Here is a 19,614-nt window from a genome sequence, read left to right on the forward strand (position 1 = left end):
GACATATCAGTGTTGATTAGATTGGAATCCTTTGGTTGTTTGCATGGAAATGTGCCCCACCCAACTGTAGGTGATAACTCTGATGAGATATTTCCATGGATGCATGGCCCCACCCATTCAGGGTGGGCCTTGATCAGTGGCGCCATATAAATGAGCTGACAAACAGAAGGAACTCAGTGCAGCTGTGAATGACATTTTGAAGAGGAGCTACAGCCAAGAGGGACACTTTCAAGAAAGCACAGGAGCTGCAGATGAGAGACAGTTTAAAAACTGCTGTTGAAAGCAGACTCTTGCTCTGGAGAAGCTAGAGAGGACAAATATCCCAAGTGCAACTAAGAGTGACATTTTTGAGGAACTGCAGCCTAGAGAGGAACATCCTGGGAGAAAGCCATTTTGAAACCAGAACTTTGGAGCAGACGCCAGTCATGTGCCTTCCCAGCTAATAGAGGTTTTCCGGACACCATTGGCCATCCTCCAGTGAAGGTACCCGAGTGCTGATGTGTTACCTTGAACACTTTATGGCCTTAAGACTGTAACTGTGTAACTAAATAAACCCCCTTTTATAAAAGCCAATCCATCTCTGGTGTTTTGCATTCTAGCAGCATTAGCAAACTAGAACAGATGGTATTGGGGAAAAATATAATCAATGTAACCTGGAGTCTATGCTTAACATTAACATTGTAATATGTTTCCATTAAATGTTACAAAGGCAATATACCAAAGCTAAATGTCTATGGGAGGGGGATTTAAGGGAGGAGTATTGGATTCTTGATGGTGCTGTTGCTGTGTGACCTTATTATTGTATTGTACTGTATTTTTATTTTTTATTTTATCTTTTTTATTACTCTTTTAAAAAAAAATTTTTGGAGTAATGAATAGGTTCAAGTGCTGGTGATGAATGCACAACTACATGTGATACTCTAAACTGCTGATTGTTTAAACTCAGAATTGAATATTAGAGCACAGCTTATCAGGGGAACACTTATTGTAATGTCCCTAGATTGTAAGCTCTTACAGCACTCACCTCTATTCCTGAGTTGTAATGGTTATCTTGAAATTCTGAGATGCTGAGCTCTTTGTGTTTAACCTGGTCAGTCTATGGAAACTTGGGTATCTGTATGACACCTGAAACTCAGAGCTAGAGCTCGGCAGATATGAATGTCAGTGTTACCTCATACAGCAACGGTTAAAAAAACTGAAAAAGAGTTCAGACTTCAATTAGAAATATCAGTGAAGTGGATCTGGTTAAGACTAAGGCAAATCAGGCCAAAGGGTAAAGGACAATATTGACTATCTTTTAAAACTTCAACTTCTGTGTGAGACCAAGGGAAGAGATGTTTATTTGGTGCAGGATTTATATTTTTCTATAGCACACCAAGTAATTTAACTTGTATGGTCAGTTTATTCAAATACCATAATTACATGGAACTTTGAATTGGGAGTGAGATCTGGTTGGTTTGTATAGGTTAGTGTGAAACCCTGATATATCCCAAAGTAATTGGGGCAGAGAATAAAAAAGGATTTGCAGGGCCCCCAGGAGGAATTGAGGAAAAATGTGGAAATATTAAACTTCCCCACCTGGGTTATTACTGATATTCTCACAAACATTGAGGACTAAAAAATTAGTAGGCCAAGCCCTCGATCTTGGGGCTTGCCCTTATAAAGCTTGTTACTGCAAAGGAGAGGTTAAGCCTACTTATAATTATGCCTAAGAGTCTCCCCCAGAGAACCTCTATTGTTGCTCAGATATGGCCTCTCTCTCTCCAAGCCCACTCAGCTGGTAAACTCACTGCCCTCTCCCTTATGTGGGACATGACTCCCAGGAGTGTAAATCCCCCTGGCAACACAGGACATGACTCCTGGAGATGTGCCTGGACCTGGCATCATAGGATTGAGAAAATCTTCTTGATGAAAATGGGGAGGCGAAATGAAACAAAATAGAGTTTCAGTGGTTGAGCGATCTCAAATGGAGTCGAGAGGTCATTCTGGAGGGCATTCTTATGCATGATAGAGATATCCCTTTTTAGTTTTTAGTGTTATTGGAATAGCTAAAAGGAAATACCTGAACCTGTTGAAGTGCAACCCAGTAGCCTTGATTCTTGAAGATGATTGCATAACTATGTAGCTTACACGGTGTCACTGTGTGATTGTAAAAACCTTGTTGCTCAGACTCCCTTTATCCAGTGTATGGACAGACGAGTAGAAAAATGGGGACAAAAATGAAATGAAAAATAGGGTGGGATGGGGGGATGGAATGTTTTAGGTGTTCTTTTTTACTTTTATTTTATTCTTATTTTTTTGGAGTAAGGAAAATGTTCAAGAATTGATTGTGGAGATGGATGCACAACTATATAATGTACTATGAACAACTGATTATACACTGGGGATGACTGTATGGTATGTAAATATATCTCAGTAAAATTGAATTTAAAAAAAAGAAATATAAGCAAGAGTTTCTTTAGAACCAGAATCTAATGTTTTGTATTAAAACAATGGGCCCAAGAAAACTGGAAAGGGCAACTGACACAAATACTTTGCATATTAATACAAAGGAAAAATTATTAGTGGATAAAATTCAGAACTCATTAATATTTTAGGGGGTTTGACAGGATAAATATCATCTTCAGGTTCTGTTACTTCAATAATAATCAATGAAAGTGTGTGACAAGACAGGGCACTCTACTTCTTGTTCCCACTTTGGTATAACATAAGAGGAACTCAGTGGGCACAAGGTAAGTCAGAAAAATAAAGCCTTTGCCTTCTTGGTTTTATGTAATGTCTTTCCTTGGCCTGAAGATTACAAAATCCCAGGAGAATAAGAGTCTTTAATTAATATTAGGAACAATATATTGAAATGATAGTAGCTGCATATTAACAGGGGTAATAACATAAATAGGCAAGCACCAACTTTGAAAAATGGAGCTATTTCCTTTGAGAAAAGAAGTTTCAAAATGACAAATGACTGCCAGGGATGATGATCTATAATTATAAGTGAACTCTTAAGGATTGTCTGAAACAAGTGTGTTTTTTCTAAGAAACTACAACCAAGTCTCTGTATCTTCCGGATAATTCCAGACACCATAAATTTAAAATTGTATAACAATATGGAAGTATCATGTCAGCATTGACTGAGAACACTTGAAATGACAATTCCATACTAAGGGTTCTCAAGCCTCAAATGTTTTTAAAAGCCTTTTTTATTAAAATATATTGGGAAACTTATATAGCTCATGATCATGCCACTTAGCCCAACAATCTAGATAGTCAGGTCTTAGATAAAATATCACCATAACCATCAAAAGTTAAACCTTGAGGTACAAAAGTTCAGTAACAGTAAGACCATGTCACTAACAAGTAAGGGCTTTATAAAACTGTAAAGTATAATAGTTGAGAGCAGTTTTGTTTTTGTTTTTTTTTTCTGAATAAATAGCTTGATCTTGAATCCCTTAAGCCACCTTTTAATGCTTAGAATGTTGAGAAAAAAGATTCTGAGAATTACCCTTAATTAATTCTAACCCAATGCTATATTTTAGACTTCCCCAGCCTTATGGAGCCTGGATTACTGGTTAATTACAAGGATCTATTTATAACAGAATAAATGAAGGAGGGTATATGTGAAACAACAATGGTAATGATTTAATGATATATGTCACAATATAAAATGTGGTCTTCCCAATATCCTTTCCGGAAAGCTATCATATTCCAATTTTACCCAAAATAAGAAAATTATACCATATACTCTTAATATGTATAACCAAAACATTGCTATGTTGAACTGTAGTTGAGACCGATCTTAGATTAGGAAAGCAGAAAAGTGACCATCAAATGAAGAAAACTGTTCGGTATTTAATTAAGAGAGAATAATTTCAAATTTAATAGTCACAAATCATAATACAGTAAATAAACTTTCGATAATATTAAACACTGTATATTCAATCTATAAAGAAAACTATCTTATTTTGTGGTCTTCAATAGGTAACAGAGGTAACAGATTATGTGAAAGAGGAAACAACAAATGTCAGTCCTCTGTAATGAGAATTTTAAAGTGCTCAGTAAAATATCCTGGAAAATGAGGAAATATGCCAAACTTCTGCCTAAGATTCTGTTAGAATTTAAACTAGTGGAATATACATTTTTTTTTCAGTTGAACCTTGAAGATGAAAACCATATATTCTACACAAATAAAATATTCTGCAGCATATTGATTTATTTATAAGATATAATTTGAAACCTGTATGCCAGGTAAAGCATACAGATTGTCTCTATTATTTCTGAGAGAAACAGTTTCAAAAGGGGGTCTTTTTAATAATTTTGCCTTTAATTTTACAGAACCACTTATTTTATTATTTTAGAAGTATTTCAGGATAAAGAAATTTGTTTCTATGCTTAAAATATATGCACACACTTACGCAGTTCACCAGCTGCATTTCGCCCACCGACCGCATACAGATATCCTTTGAGGGCACTTAGGTGGAAAAAGGTGCGCTTTTCATTTAAAGATGCAACTTGCATCCATTTATTGTAACGAGGATCAAATCTGAACACTGTATCGACTGCCGTTTTCCCTTTTGTGTCATAATTACTCTGTCCACCGACGACATAGAGAAAATTTCCAATGACGGCAATGCCATGCTGGTACCTTGGAGCATCCATGGGGGCTAGTGATTTCCACTCATGGGCCTTTTCATCATACATGCGCAATTCTTTGCTGACAACCAGCTGCTGCCTCAGCACTCCTCCTAGTGTAACCAAATGAGTGGTATCAGACCGAATGGCGGTCCTGTCTGACTGCATAACTGGCTGCATATATGGCATCATTTGGTAATTGCTGGCTTCCAAAAGCAGATTCACACAAGTATTGTCAGTTCTCATGAAATCCACGGTTTGCACATAATTAATGAGCTCCTGTGGTGTCATCAGAGGAAATCGTATGTTCTTCATTAATTTTGCAGCAAAGTCCATTCGAGGCTCTTCCAGGCGTAGCCAGCGACAGGTAGCCTTAAAGAGCTCAAGTTCAGTGCAGTGCTTAAGGCTATTACTGGAAAGCACAAAGGCAAGACGATCGAAAGGGAGTTTCAAGAACTCCCCGGTGCTCAGCAAAGCAGGAAAATTTTTCAGGACAAAATTATTGACGTATTTATCCACTTCTGTCAGATTGTAGGTGTTGGCAATCCGTCCAACTTCGACACAATTGTCTAAAGTGACCTATTAAACCAATAAAAAAATTAAAACACCACTTTCAGATGGAAATTTTGAAAAAAATAGAGGGTTATGCAATTACGGTACATCTTGAGCCACTTCTCATTCATTATTATTAAATGTGCCTCAGCTAGGAGATCCACAAATAGAAAACTAGTACCTTTTCCCCCAATTTTCCTTTCATGTAAACAGGCATCACTGATTACTATCATTCGTTTTGGTTTCTTCAAAATTTACTGCTTATAATGGAAAAATTTAATAGGACAGTTATTTTGATGATGAAGTTATTTTCCACATTAGTTATCTGAAAATATAAGCAAGGGAATCACTTTCTTGAGGCTTGGAATGGATGTATCTATATCAAATTACCTCTGTAGTTTAGTTAGTTTCTGGTATCTTCTGGGCAATGTAGCATTCCTGAGCAATTCTCTTTCTCTCAGCATATTTTAGCTCTGCCTGGAGTCAAAATGAGCCCAGGGCAATTTGCCCTATACAGAGTAAAATACACCGAGCATGGAAACTAGGCAAAGAATAGAAGCTATGAAGAGGCCCTTCTTCAATAAGGCATCTTTTCAATGCTCTAATAACTGATTGTTCAGCAGTGAAAATAGAATTATCAGCATCAGCAAATATAATGCAAGGAATAAATCACAAAACAAACCTACCATATGAGTGTCATTGTGTGTGAATACACACAGAGACAGGTCACAGGCAAAGGATTCAAATGTTTTTAAATTTTGTCAGGGTGTGTGTTTACAATGTCAGACAAACATTAATGCAACTGTACTGCTAACAGATTGGCAGATGGTTAAGAGAAAATTGTCCTTTTACTCGGAAGCTGAAATGAGACACATTACTCTTCTGTGTAAAATAACAGTCCAGTTAGGATAGAATATCACAGAATTCTTAGTACACTCACACACTTATTTTCATAGATTTTTACTCAAGAAGAATTTGAAATTTTTAAGCAGCTGATTTGCTTTACAAAAATGACCAAGATATCTTTTCAACTGCTTATTATACCTGGTAGTTATATAAATTAAAAAACCTAAAACATAATTGTAATATAAAAGAACTAGAAAAATAAAGTAATAAATTATGGGCCTCTAGAAATGTTTGGCTTAATATTGCATCAATACCTTAGAGTTTACATTTTAATCCAATTTTAGGAGTAGCAGGTTGGTATTTCATATACTTTTAAGTTGTGTAAATCCATAACTGATTGCCTAAATCACCTAGGTGGAAGGGATTCCAGTTTGAGGTAATGGAGCCCCTTCCTGAGGCTAGCAGGAAATAGCTCTTCCCCAGAGCAAGGGTAATCCGCACTTTATTGGTATGGACAAGTAAACACTGATGACAATACAAATATAATTCCTAAGTGTGCAGATTCTCATGGTTACTGACATGATTACTAATAACAAAATGAAGTATGGGTACTTTGGGCAAAATGATCCTACCAATTGTTAGTTAACAATTGTCAGTCACCAATTTATAGCATATGAAATAAACCAAGACTAAAGATTAGAGCCATACATTATAATTTAGAAATGGGTTCAGTGTATTTAATTCCTTCTTTTTTCCCTCTTTAACTTCATCCAATAAGAAAACGAATTATTAAAATAACAAGATAAGGAAACCTACCTTTTGTTTAAAGGCATTTAGAAAATACTTTCTCTATATTCAATATGCTCACATACACAGGCTCAGGACCAAAAAAGACCTTGACAGACCACCTAGTTAATATAGATAGATACCTATACTTCTGTTAAAAATTGCCAGAAAATGGTATTTCATAACCTTCCAAATTGTCATCTTCTTGACAGAAGGGCTAAATATTTTCTATAGCTCACATACAGGTTATAGTGAAGGCTAAATATTACAAAAAACAGCAATATAAAATGAAAGATACAGTGACAGATGCAACTAAAAATAGAATGCTTATAGAATTAATATAGTAAAATACTAGAATCTTATTAATTTTAAAACAAGACTCAGATAAGAAAAATATGTAATAGGGACTTATTTTTTATCAAGTAATGTAATCAAAGTTAAAAAATTAATCATAGAATATAGAAATTAAAGAACAGTTAACAATATAAGCAGACCCAAAATCATGGAATAATGGTAAACCATATTTAGAAAAATACAGGATTATTCAATTATAGTTCAGTTGATTCCACCTCTCAGTCATGATTCTTAGCAGATCCATAAACATTTTGCCTAGATAGTGTCAAATAATGAACATGTGCAGTTAACATAACATATAATATAATCAAATTTATGTATACAATAGAATACTTTTTAAAATATAAAGTACAAAGTTTAAAGCTTATTTTAAAATAATTTCAAAGGTAGAAAGAACTCTAATTTCACCTGAATATGTAATTTGACCAAAATTACAAAGAAGGTGCACTTGAAAACAGAGTTATTACAGAAGTTAATCCAAATAATTAAATTACCATTTTAAAGGCTAGGGATGCAAAAAGGGACAAAATTCTCAAACATTTAAGGAAACTGATGAAATTGTTTTGTAATCAAGTGCACATTTAAGTCTCTTTGACACAAATTGTTATAAATTATTCTATTGTAATCAAACAACTTCTACAGTCCTCCTAAAGGCACTTCCAAAAATCATAATCTTGAAAGTGGTATTTACATTAACATACAGGTACTCATTGCTGCTATACTGCTAAATTATCCAAATTACACCTGAGGCACCCAAACATTGTCATTAACATAATTTGGCATTTGAATGGCAAGTTTCGTCAGAAATCTGTGATGCTATTCTGTTGAAAATCAGTGTCTTATACAAAGAAATTCCCGTTTAAGAAAAATACGTATATACTTTTTTATTCTCAAGGGAAATACAAAGACTAAGAAAACTGGCAAAATTGGGGAGCTTCTTTAGACATTCAGTGTACCAAATTCTCGTTGGTGCTATTTAGTTTGTTAAATCGATGGCCTGGCTTCAAGTACAATTAATGAAGAGAGAACATGTTCACAGAAAAAGATTGGGAAGAAATCAATCAAGCTACTTTGGGGAACAGAAGATATAATAGGCATCTTCTCTCCAGCTTTCTTCTACAGATGAGAACATCAGAAGACATGGGGAAATCACCTTTTGGTGAGAGAACAGGGAATGATTAAAATTTAAAGAAAAAACAAAACACTTCTCTTTGTCTCTCTTCAGTTTCTAAATGCCATTTGAGGTAGATGATGATGTCTCTAGCTTGGGGAATCCAACTCTCTTATTCCTTTGCACTTTCCATGCACTTCCATTATTGGATGCAATGTTAGTTATTACAATGGCTTTTGAGCCATTGGAGTTGCTACTCCTAATGCTGTGTGCCAATTGAAAGGCTGTTTCCTATGTGAAATGAATGGTTCACTAGAATCTTGCTGGGGAGTTGAGGTGGTTTGAGCTCCAGCGAGGCTTCTTCTCACTCCCCTGCAGAGTCCCAGATGGCAGATGTGCAAGAATGGGATGGTCTTGGTTAAAGGCAGAGTTGAAGATATGATATTTAGAATATCTAACAACCAGTGGAGGCTGGGTACCAGCCAATCAGAATAGCAATAAGAAAGTTAAGCTTGGTTTCGTGGGGAAGAGAACAGTTTTGATTCATTGTGAACTATAATTATCTATACAACTTTTTCTCTAACTTGCATTAAATCTCCCCAAAGACCATACATATCTTAAAAGACATGTCCATTAACTTCTATGGAATAAATCCAATTTAAATATTGAAAGTGAAATATGATTGTTGTGCAGTACTCTCTGCATTACAAATAACTGAGTTGTGGACACTCTATGCAGAAGAATTACTGTATAAACGACCACCCTCCCTGACAGCTTGCTGTTGCTAGCACTACTTAATAGCAGAGAAACTGTCTTTTCCAATAACTTCTGATTGCCTTCATTTTTCCCCCTGAGAGAACCATGTCCTCCCTTTTCCTCTTCCTTTTGCCTTTCTTCCATATGCACCTTCTTTCTTTTCCACTGTCTTCAACTCTTCATTACACCTGGTCATCTTGATAAAATTTCTCTCCATTTCATTTTGAGTCCCATACCTCATCACTGATATGAAATGTATAGGTGAAACCAATTATATAACTGTACCAAGAAAAAATTAAGCACAAGTTTTTAAAAAATGGATTTAAAGAAAGAATGTCACCAAGTCAAAAAGTCCAATAGTATTTTCATTCTGTGATTAAATATGCTTTTATATAAAAGTAAGGAAAATGGTTTCTTGCTCACCTTTATTCCGTTTTATTTACTTAATATTTAAATTGTAAAATTTCCAGTTCAATTACAAATGCCATATTTCATCAATGTGCATTAAGTTGGGTTTTGTGGACTAGCTTATAATCTTCCATAACAGAAATTCTGAGGGAGCAAAAGCTCAATGCTATGAATTACAAATTGTGAACAATAAACAAAAATTTAACCCCAACCAGTTTGTACATCAGGGAAGAGCTGTACAGTATTTAGCATGCTGTACTTAATGCAATGTCTTAAGGACAAAACTAACATCATTTTCATAGGTATATAATTAAACAAAGGCAATCTTCCATTGTCTCCATGGTATATGAAAGTCAGTATTTTTAGTTTTATGGAAATTTTTACCTACTGTGCTTTATATCCTTCACTGTCATCCTTCTGTATTCTTTTCATACTTCTCTTTTCCACAACTGCCAAGAATATAACATAGCAAGAGCATAAATGTCAGATCCAATAAACTATAATACTAATTATGATTCTGAGAGAAAACCTTACTGCAAAGAATGGCAATGTTAGGAAGGAGGTGCTTTTATATAAAGAAGAGGGATGGTTCTTCTATCAAGCCTGATGTTTTTCATAGAAAACTGATGTCTCTATCCCTCCAAAGGCTAGGGTGGCTTTAATACTGTATTGAGAAATGTTTTGTGGGTTATTTGCTGATTCAGATTATATGTACCACTGTTCTCCTTCATCCTCACAAATGGTGAGGAACAAGATGGAATAGAATGGTATTAGAAACAGAGTTATCTTTCTAAAAGTTCAATCTCAAGTAGTGAGTTCAGTTGTTTGAGCTATTGTCTCGCTATATCATTAAACATAGAAAGCCTATTTTGCACTAAACCATTTGGACTCAGCACACAGTTCTTAAAACATGAAATCATTATATTAAAAAATTATCTGTGATAACTTAGCCTATAGGTAAACAAGAAACAAATCCTCCTTTATAGTATCGTGAAACTTTCAGTTCTTATAAGAAGAAAAGGCACCCAGGGATACTGTTTTTTCCTGATACACTTGACTGCTGAGAAGGAAAGGGGAAATAATAGAGAAAGACTGTACATAGGTTTAACTAAGAAATGAACTGCATGAAAGAGGAATAAGGGAAAAGCTAGATTTCATACATTCCAGTAACTAATCTAGCAACTTTTCTAAAAAATTATCATGGATTCTGAGAGGGAAGATTTTCACTATAAAATCACACAGACATATCCAAGAAAAACAGAATGAAGGGTATGTAGAGTGATGCTAAAAAAAAGCAGTGTTGCCTAAAAGCTCACAGGCAAAAGAAAAGGCCTAAAACTGAGAGAGGTAGGAATAAACTATACCACAAGTAATCTTAGTCAGGGAGAAGCCTCCTCTCCATTAGAAATGTGTTTTAGAATGTTTGCAGAGGACACCAGGAATGAAGAACATAATCTTAAAGAAAATAATAAATGGTTATGAAAATGAAGAAATTCCCAAAGGGTTAAAACATGAGGTTATAACAAATGTATCAAATAGATTAAAGACCCAACATTCTAATTACTGGCAATGTGTCAATATTGCAAAATTATTGTGATATCATCTTTAAATAATAACTGCTTTAAATATAATTAGCTAGCACAAAATTATTTTCTAATACTATTATTTTGAAAATTATATACTGCTATAACTTTTCATGAATTGTGTTTTTTCCAGTTTGGTCTTTTTTCTTTCAGGTAAAGAACTGGTCACAACCAACACCTGAAGTTATAAGGACTAATTTTCCATATTAGAAAACAGATCAACAATGCCTCTAATTAATGATTAGTTCCAACGAAATCATGATTGCCCTTAGTTTGGCTCGGGACAACCATGTGTTGCTAAGATCAGTGTAAAGCAATGTTAACAGTCTATAAATGTAGGCATTAAGTGTTACTAATAAATTGGTTTTTGGACTTGAAACATTTAAAAAATACACTCAATACAGTTCATTTTTCTTTGAAATGAAGTCTTTATATGATGTCAGTGGCACAAAACTAGAGGAAAGATGCTTACAGCTCCTGAGGGGAAGAGCCTTGCATGATTAATTTAAAATGAAATTTTAGCACCCAAATCCAGTAATGGCAACAAGCAGTTAAGTGTCACAGGAAATGAACAAACTTCCCTTGGACTACTTGTGCAATACAGATGACATCTTAGAGAAAAGTCCAAATCAACAATATAGCCATGCTGCCATAAAACCCTTAAAAATAGCAATTAGTTTAAAAGTTAACAAGTAATTGTGAGACAGTTCACTGAGTACTTTAAAATGAAAACAAACAAGGAAAAGAGACACTTTCAATAATCCAGTTAAATTAGCTGTTGGCTGACATTATAAGACAAGGAGTAGCTTGTTAAAATAATAATTAAGGACAACTTCTCTCAGACCCTGGTGTTTTAAAGAAGGCTCCATGTTCAAAAACTGTTATTTTTAAAGACCTAACAGCAATTATTCATGAACATTATAATTGATGTGAGTTAAAACCAATTACAGAAAAACATATTATCCATCAACATAATGAATTAGACAATACATTTAAAATGTACTATTGCCATGATTTTAAATTATAAAAGCAAGCTCTCTAAATTTTTTGGCAATACTTCCCTACAACTCAGGCATTTAGTTTACCAGAAGTAGAATTTAAAGGTCTTAACTAAAATAAGATACCATTCTTCAGCAACTGGGTGACTGCTAAGTAGTTCATTGATTGGAAGCGACAGTGCCCTCTCTTATTGATTAAAAAATGGCTAAAAACAATTCAGTGGGTGATATGTTCCTATAGAATCAAGACATATCCTTATAGATTTACACATACATATTAGTTCTTCTTAAGACCTAGCTCCCATATTAAAGGAAGAAAAATATCACTGAGCCTAATTTAAAAGACTTCTAGAAGCTCAAATTACTTTTCCATAGAATTCCATTTAAGAAGACTACTTATATAAAACTATTAAGGTGGGGGAAAAACACTGTTTAAGGAAATGACATTATCAAACAGGTTAAGGTATATATCATTATCAAACACTACTAATGTCTGACATCATTTGATTACACAAAAGGCGTTTATTAAATGATTTCATTTTATAAAAATGCACCTGCACTGTTTTTCTGCTTGTTCCCAGACTACATACCCCATGACAACTCTCTATAATGGCAAAAGTTTCACATGTCTATGCAATAGACTCATGAGTCCTACCTTAAACAGACTACACCAGAGTCTACCACAGAAGCAATAAGATTAAAAAATGTCTTACCCCAGATATGAGAAATACTTTACAGAAGTCCAAAACCGGAAGAATCTGTAGAAAGCTGGCAGCTTCCAGTGTGTCTTGAAGGTTGTCCATATTAAGAGAAAGCTTTGCAGTATAAATGAAATCAATAATTTTCTTTAGACCAACTTTGCTCACGCCATGTAGCTTAATGCACATTAAATCTTGTTCTTTCATTCCACCTTAAATAAAAAAAGACATTCAATTAAGTGAATGTAGATAATTTAATTAAGGTCAAACTCACTTCTGCTGCTAATGAGATGTAATAAAATCAAGAAAAAGTTTTGTTCTGTGTAAGCATTCATATCAGAGTTAGGCTTCTGCATATTTTGCAATTAAAAGAGAGGGTTTAAAAAGGAATCTCTATACTAATGGGGGTCACATGATGCAAGTGCTTCCAAAATTTTCTCCTATCACTTCATATCTTTTGTTGGATAAAGATTTTTTTAGCAGGACCCAGAGTCTTTGATGGCCAATTCAGGTATGCATCTAGAAAAGAAAAGCTGTGAAATAAAGATAGGCAGAAGTATGAAAAAGGTACATCCATTGCCCATATTTAAAAAGTGCCAAAAACTTAAAAAACAATAACAAAAAAGAAGAAGAAAAGACTGTTGCCCACAATCATACCTACTGGTGTATATTCCTTTTGAAACTGTTTCTTTTGTAAAGGCAAACCCGAAAGAATTGAATTTCATTTTAGAAATAAAAGAATTTAAACACAGCTTTTTTTCACATTCTTTTAATGTGGATGCAGAGTTTAAAAAGGCAAACTACCTGTGAACATAGCTTTGAAGTAATCACTAGCAGATGCCATCATGACTCTATGCACAGGGAAGGCATCATCTGTGTCACCTGGCATCAGGGTCACATCACAAAGCAATCCTTCAAGTCGAAGCTGGTCAAAGCCCTACAACAAGAACATGAATTGAGCCACTAATCAAGGTAAAATGGGTATGAAATCTCTGTGTGCTAAAATTTTGTTTATATATTAATGCAGAAACAACATATTTGGTACATAAAGCTAATAGAAAAATTACTTGGAAGAAAAATAAAACTGAACAGCTTTCTTAATATGTGACAATGTACATTTATTTCAATGTAGGTAAAACATAAAATTGAGACTAATTTAGATTAAGACCAAATAAGGAGGGAATATATACATTCACTTATTTACAAAACCATCAAGCTTTTATCTTATATTGAAAAAAATTACCTTGTATACCTTCTGCAAAATTAGAGTGTGAGACTAACATTCTTGTCCATAAGAAATGCAAATATTTTAATATTTTATAGTGCTTTACTGAGACAACTTTTTTTTCTTTTTGAGAAAGAAAGTTAGAGAGCATCTGCGTTAACTGGAAGATAGGAGTTCCTTTCCACCAATTAGATTGCTCCGATCTCTGAAAAGTAGGAATTGTGCTTTAGGTGTCCCTATACTTAGTATACAGCTGCTGCCCAAGCAGTTAAGTTCAGGATTTAATTATCTTTGTTAAAAAAAAAAAAAAAAAAAAAAAGTCCAGGGAGCACCAGCATGAGACTTAATTGTTCCCAGGTGCCTAAAGGTATACTGGAGAATTACTAGTCTAGCACCCACAGCTCAGAGGAGGCACAGGACTCTGGTGAAAAGAATGCCTGTTGATTAGTTCTTCCACCTACTCCCTTGATGATCCCAACCAAAGCCAAATAATTGGTAGTTCTTTTGGTCTACATTTGGGAGAATGAAACACTTTAAAATTATAACAGGCTGGTAAAATGCATCAAAAGGAGACAATATACAATTTAATAAGGAGGCTCAGAATGTGTATTTTGGCAAATTTGAGTCTGTAGTTTCAAAGACAGAAATGTTTCCTTTTTAAAAAATCATGATACACATACAAATTTCATTCTAATAATATAATATAATAATGTAATGCAACAACAACCAATAGCAAGGATTGTTCTATCCCCTTAATGGATTCAATAAAACTTTTATTTCAAATTATGCTTCACAGATTTAAGAAGCACAAAGTACAACATAATGAGGAATGCTGTTTTTGAAATATTAATCCTATACATATGTATAATACAAACCTCAGTCTAAACATCTTTTAATCATAAATTCTCAATTTTTTTAAGTAAACACTTGAATCTACAGAACTGGAACTTCAAGGAAATTATCTGATACAGACACTTTCTCTCTAGAGAGAAGTATTTTTATCCCCCACAATTTACACATTAAAATAGTTTTTTGAGGTACATATTCAATTATCAAAATCTGGAAAGGTCAGCTAAGACACCAGTAGCATTTACCCACTTCACAAACACAATCATTTTGCTTTCCTTTATACTGCCTTAAAAATTTTTTCTAAACTGTTTCAGTATAGCCTGGCATCCCAAAAGAAAAGAAGCTGACACTTTCAGAGACTCTTTATATTCTGAGTATCCTCTATTCTAGGTTTAATTTATTTACCATTAGCAAATTGTCTCTTTATGTGAGATTTTGCATTTATTTTCACTGCACGTAAAGTAATTCCCTTTTCTATGCATTTCACAACCTTTATTTCCATATGCATAAATGAATAATTGCATTATCCAATTCTATGTTTGTGAACTTTATTCCAGATCCTTGGTATCATTATCTGAATAAGATCTGTTAATTAAGATTGTTCTCATACAAATTCTAAATATTTTGTCCACATGCCACTTTCTTGATCTCCCAGCTATGTCTAAAGGAGCAAAATTCAAGTTCCTTCAGCAACTTATTTTGTTGTATAGAAGAAGGCAGTAATTTCTCTCAACAACTTTTATATTATAGGTGCTTGTGGCATATACACACATTAAAAGAAAAGGGGGTCATTTTCACAAATTCTTCTGTCTTTTTATATCTGCTTTTTGCTCTTACCTTGTAAATCTTTCCCCCATTCAACTGTAGGAAGACCCTCAAAGATATCGATACCCTGCACACTCAAAATCTGTCCTTTAATTGTAAATTATTTTTCTTCCACCAAAATTGTACTCACTCCTCTTCTCAGAATTCTATAAACTCTGTTGTCTTTCTACGTGCAAGTCCACTACACACCTATAGATTCTGCATAATGCAAATTTCTCAAAGTGTCCACTTATTCTTTTAGGGCATCTTTCAAACTGTTTCTATAACTTCAAACTCAATTTCTTTCTGCCCCAACTCTTACCTAATTTATCTCCTATTTTTCTATTTCTTCTGGACCTTAGTTTCCATTTAATATGGACTTGTTACCTGTCCTCAATTTCTTTACTCTAACCTTCCCCTCTCCTCCATTTTGTAATTTTCCCCATAACTTTTTTCCCACCGTTTTTCTCTTCTTTGTATTAAACTTATCCAATGTATCAATACTTCAAATGCTATTAAATAAAGGGAGTTACTTTTCTGAAACTATGAAAGACTGAAACATTTTAAATGTGTTTGAAAAATTTTAAAGTTGTCATATTAAAACAAGAGACTATGAATTGACATTATGCAGCTATCATATAGAAAAGAGATTAGCTAGGAATAATTTATATAAAAGTGGGCAGATATCAATAGCTGTCAAATTAAATATGTCATTGTGAAAAACAACACAAATACTGTCAGGTATTAAAAAGGAATGTGATAAGCAAAGTTATACACTAAATACTGCATTAGAAAGAACTCATGAGCACACTATCAAGTTTTGATGAAAACTTTGAAAGGGAAGTGGAAAAAAATGAAATGTATCTTGAAAAGAGCAATAAAAATATTAATGGAAAATATATTTTATGAACAATGGTTAAGGAACTTAAGAGAAGAAGATTAAGGAATGACTTTACTCCAATCTTTAAGTAAATGTAATTTGTTTGATCAAAACAATACCAAGCATATTTTTTGTGAGGCTGCTCTTCATTTTATTCAGAGGAAAGAAAAGGAACAGATAAACGTAAGTTAAAAGAGAAGTATAGAGGCATTTCAAAGGAGAATTGTGGAAAGATGGCAGAGTAGGGAGCTCCAGGATACATCCTTCCACCAGAACTGTTAAACAGGAAACTGTCTGAAACAACTATTTTGAAACTCCAGAGGCCAGAAGGGAAGAGCAGAGCAGGAGGAAGAGGCTGATAAATTATGGTAAAAAACTCTAAATTGCTCTCTCCACAAGGAGGATACCAGTACCCATTCCCCATGCTCAGGGCAGGCCACCCTGGGGTCTAGACCCTGGCTGGCTAGCTGGTGACAGAAAGGGACATAAAAAGCATCTTCCCCAAGACCAGGGGTGGGCATGGCGGATCACTGATCATGGCTTTTAATTAGTGACTTCAGATAGCTAGAGGCTTGGCTCCAAGGGTTGCCATTGTATCAATCCACCCCAGACAAAGACACAGGCCTATAAAGACAGGGAAAACTCTGGACACTACATTTGCTTTGGGCCGACCTTCCTGATAGTAGAGCTGAAGCACAGGAATATCTCTGTCTTATCACCAGTTGGTTACAAAATCAAGAAACAGAAATCACAGAGAATAAATCCCAGAATTAAGACTTTAAAATATTAAAATGTACCCTGTGCAAAAAAAGAGTACAAGATAAATACAGAAATAGGAAATGATGGCCCATCCAAAGGAAGAGGAATACAAACCAGAAAACACCTTATGAAGAAGACCAGGATATGGACGTACCAAACAAAGCCTTTAAAAAAAATCTTAAAAATTTTCAAGGAGACAAAGGAAAATAAAGAGAAAGAACTAAAGGATATCAGGAAAACAATGAATGAGCAATATGAGAATCCTTGTAAAGAGATAGAAAGTTTAACAGGGAATGAAACAGAATACTTGAGAAGACCACAATGACTGAAATGAAAAATTCCCAGGAGGGTTTCAAGAGCAGATTGGAGCTGAGAGAAGAAAGAATCAGTGAACATGAAGACAACACACTTGAAATCAGTCAGGCTGAGAAGCCTAAAGGAAAAAAGAAGTATTAAAAGTGAAAATAGCTCTAAGACAGCTATGGGACACCATCAAGCACACCAGTATATTCATTATGGGAGTCCTAGAGGAAGAAGAAGAGAGAAAGGGGCAGAAGGAATAGTCAAAGGAATAATCACAGAGAACTTCCCAAACTTAGTAAAAGACATGATTTTGTACATCCAAGAAGCCCAGAGAACACCAAACAGGATAAAAATGACAAAAAATAAACCCTGCCATACAGAAGTCAATAACAGAGGGAGAAATGGAAAAGTCAAAAATATGTGGATATAAAACAACATACTCTCAAACAACCAGTGTGTTAAACAGGAGATCAGAAGCAAAATTAGGAAATTTCTTGAGGTAAGTAAAAATGAAAAAACAACATAACAAAACTTATGGAACGGAGGGAAGGCAGAGTTGAGAGGGACATTTAAAGCTCTAAATGCTTACAATAAAAAAGAAGAAAGACTTCAAATCAGAGACCTCACCTTAAAACTGGAAAGAACTAAAAACAGAAGACCAAACTAAACCCAGAGTGAACATAAGTAAAGCAATAACAAAAATTGGAGTGGATATAAATGAAACAGAAAACAAAAAACCAACAGAATCAACAAAACCAAAAGTCACTTCTTTAAAATGATCAATAAAATTGACAATCTTTTAGCCAGAGTGACAAAAAAAGAGAGAATGCAAATATAAAAATCAGAAATGAAAAGGGGACATTACTACTGTGATGTTTAGGTTCATGTGTCAACTTGGCCAGGCGATGGTACCCAGCTGTCTGGTCAAACAAGCACTGGCCTAATTGTTGCTGCAAGGATGTTTGTGGCTGATTAATAAACCAACAGGCTGTTTATTAAATCATCAGTCAATTGGCTGCAGCTGTGAATGATGACATCAATGAAGGGCATGTCTTCCACAAAGAGAGAAGGCAGTCAGCTGGATTTAATCCAATCAGTTGAAGACTTTTAAGCAAGACAGATAGAGGACCTCCACTTCTTCTTCGGCTGACCAGCAAAGTGTTTCCTGAGGAGTTTGTCAGTTGCCAGTTTGTTTCCTGAGGAGTTCATCGAACATCTTCATTGGAGTTGCCAGTTTGCTGCCTTCCCTATGGAAGTTGGACTTTTGCATACCCACAGTTGAGGGAGGCACTTTTATAAATCTTATATTTATAGATATCTCTCATTGATTCTGTTTCCCTAGAGAAACCTAACTAATACAGCTACCAATCCCACTGAAATAATAAAGACAAAAAGAGGATATGATGAACATAGCATGAACAACTGTACACCAATAAATTAGATAACCTACATGAAATGGGAAAATTCTCAGAAACACACAAAATACCTATACTGACTGAAGAAGAAAGAGAAGAACTCAACAAACCAACTACTGGTAAAGACATTGAATGAGTAATCAAAATACTCCCAACAAAGAAAAGCCCAGGACTATATGCCTTCATAGGGGATTTCCACCAAATATTCCAAAAGACTTTTCTCCACTTGTGCTCAAACTCTTCCAAAAAAATTGAAGAGGAGTCACTCCTTAATTCATTCTTTGAGGCCATCACCCTCACACCAAAGCCAGATAATGTTACATAAGAAAAGAAAACTACAGACCAATACCACTTATGAATATAGACGCAAAAATCCTCAACAAAATACTAGCAAATTGAATCGAACAGCATGTTTAAAGAAGTATACACCATGATCAAGTGGGATTTATACATGGTATGCAAGGTTGGTTCAACATAAGAAAATCAATTAGTGTACAACATATTAACACAATAAAGGACAAAAACCACATGGTCACCTCAATTGATGCAGAAAAAGCATTTGACAAAATCCAGAAGCCTTTCCCTTTTTAAATTCAGTTTTATTGAGATTTATTCACATACCATACAATCATCCATGGTGTAAAATAAACTGTTCACACTA

The 19,614-nt window shown here is 34.5% G+C and overlaps 1 protein-coding gene across 6 annotated transcripts in view; it reads right to left on the reverse strand.

The window, feature by feature from the left end:
* Positions 1 to 19,614, reverse strand: part of KLHL13 (kelch like family member 13) — a 368,989-nt gene that overhangs the window by 13,245 nt on the left and 336,130 nt on the right. For all 6 annotated transcript variants that reach the window (XM_037822303.1, XM_037822305.1, XM_037822301.1 and 3 more), the window contains 3 exons: positions 13,523 to 13,655; positions 12,734 to 12,930; positions 4,410 to 5,205 (listed from right to left, as the gene is read on the reverse strand). In XM_037822303.1, the coding sequence (XP_037678231.1) occupies positions 4,410 to 5,205; positions 12,734 to 12,930; positions 13,523 to 13,655 (1,126 nt within the window). The remainder of the gene's footprint in view (positions 1 to 4,409; positions 5,206 to 12,733; positions 12,931 to 13,522; positions 13,656 to 19,614) is intronic.

This window comes from Choloepus didactylus, chromosome X (genome assembly GCF_015220235.1).
Source record: "Choloepus didactylus isolate mChoDid1 chromosome X, mChoDid1.pri, whole genome shotgun sequence".
Classification (NCBI taxonomy): Eukaryota; Metazoa; Chordata; class Mammalia; order Pilosa; family Megalonychidae; genus Choloepus; species Choloepus didactylus.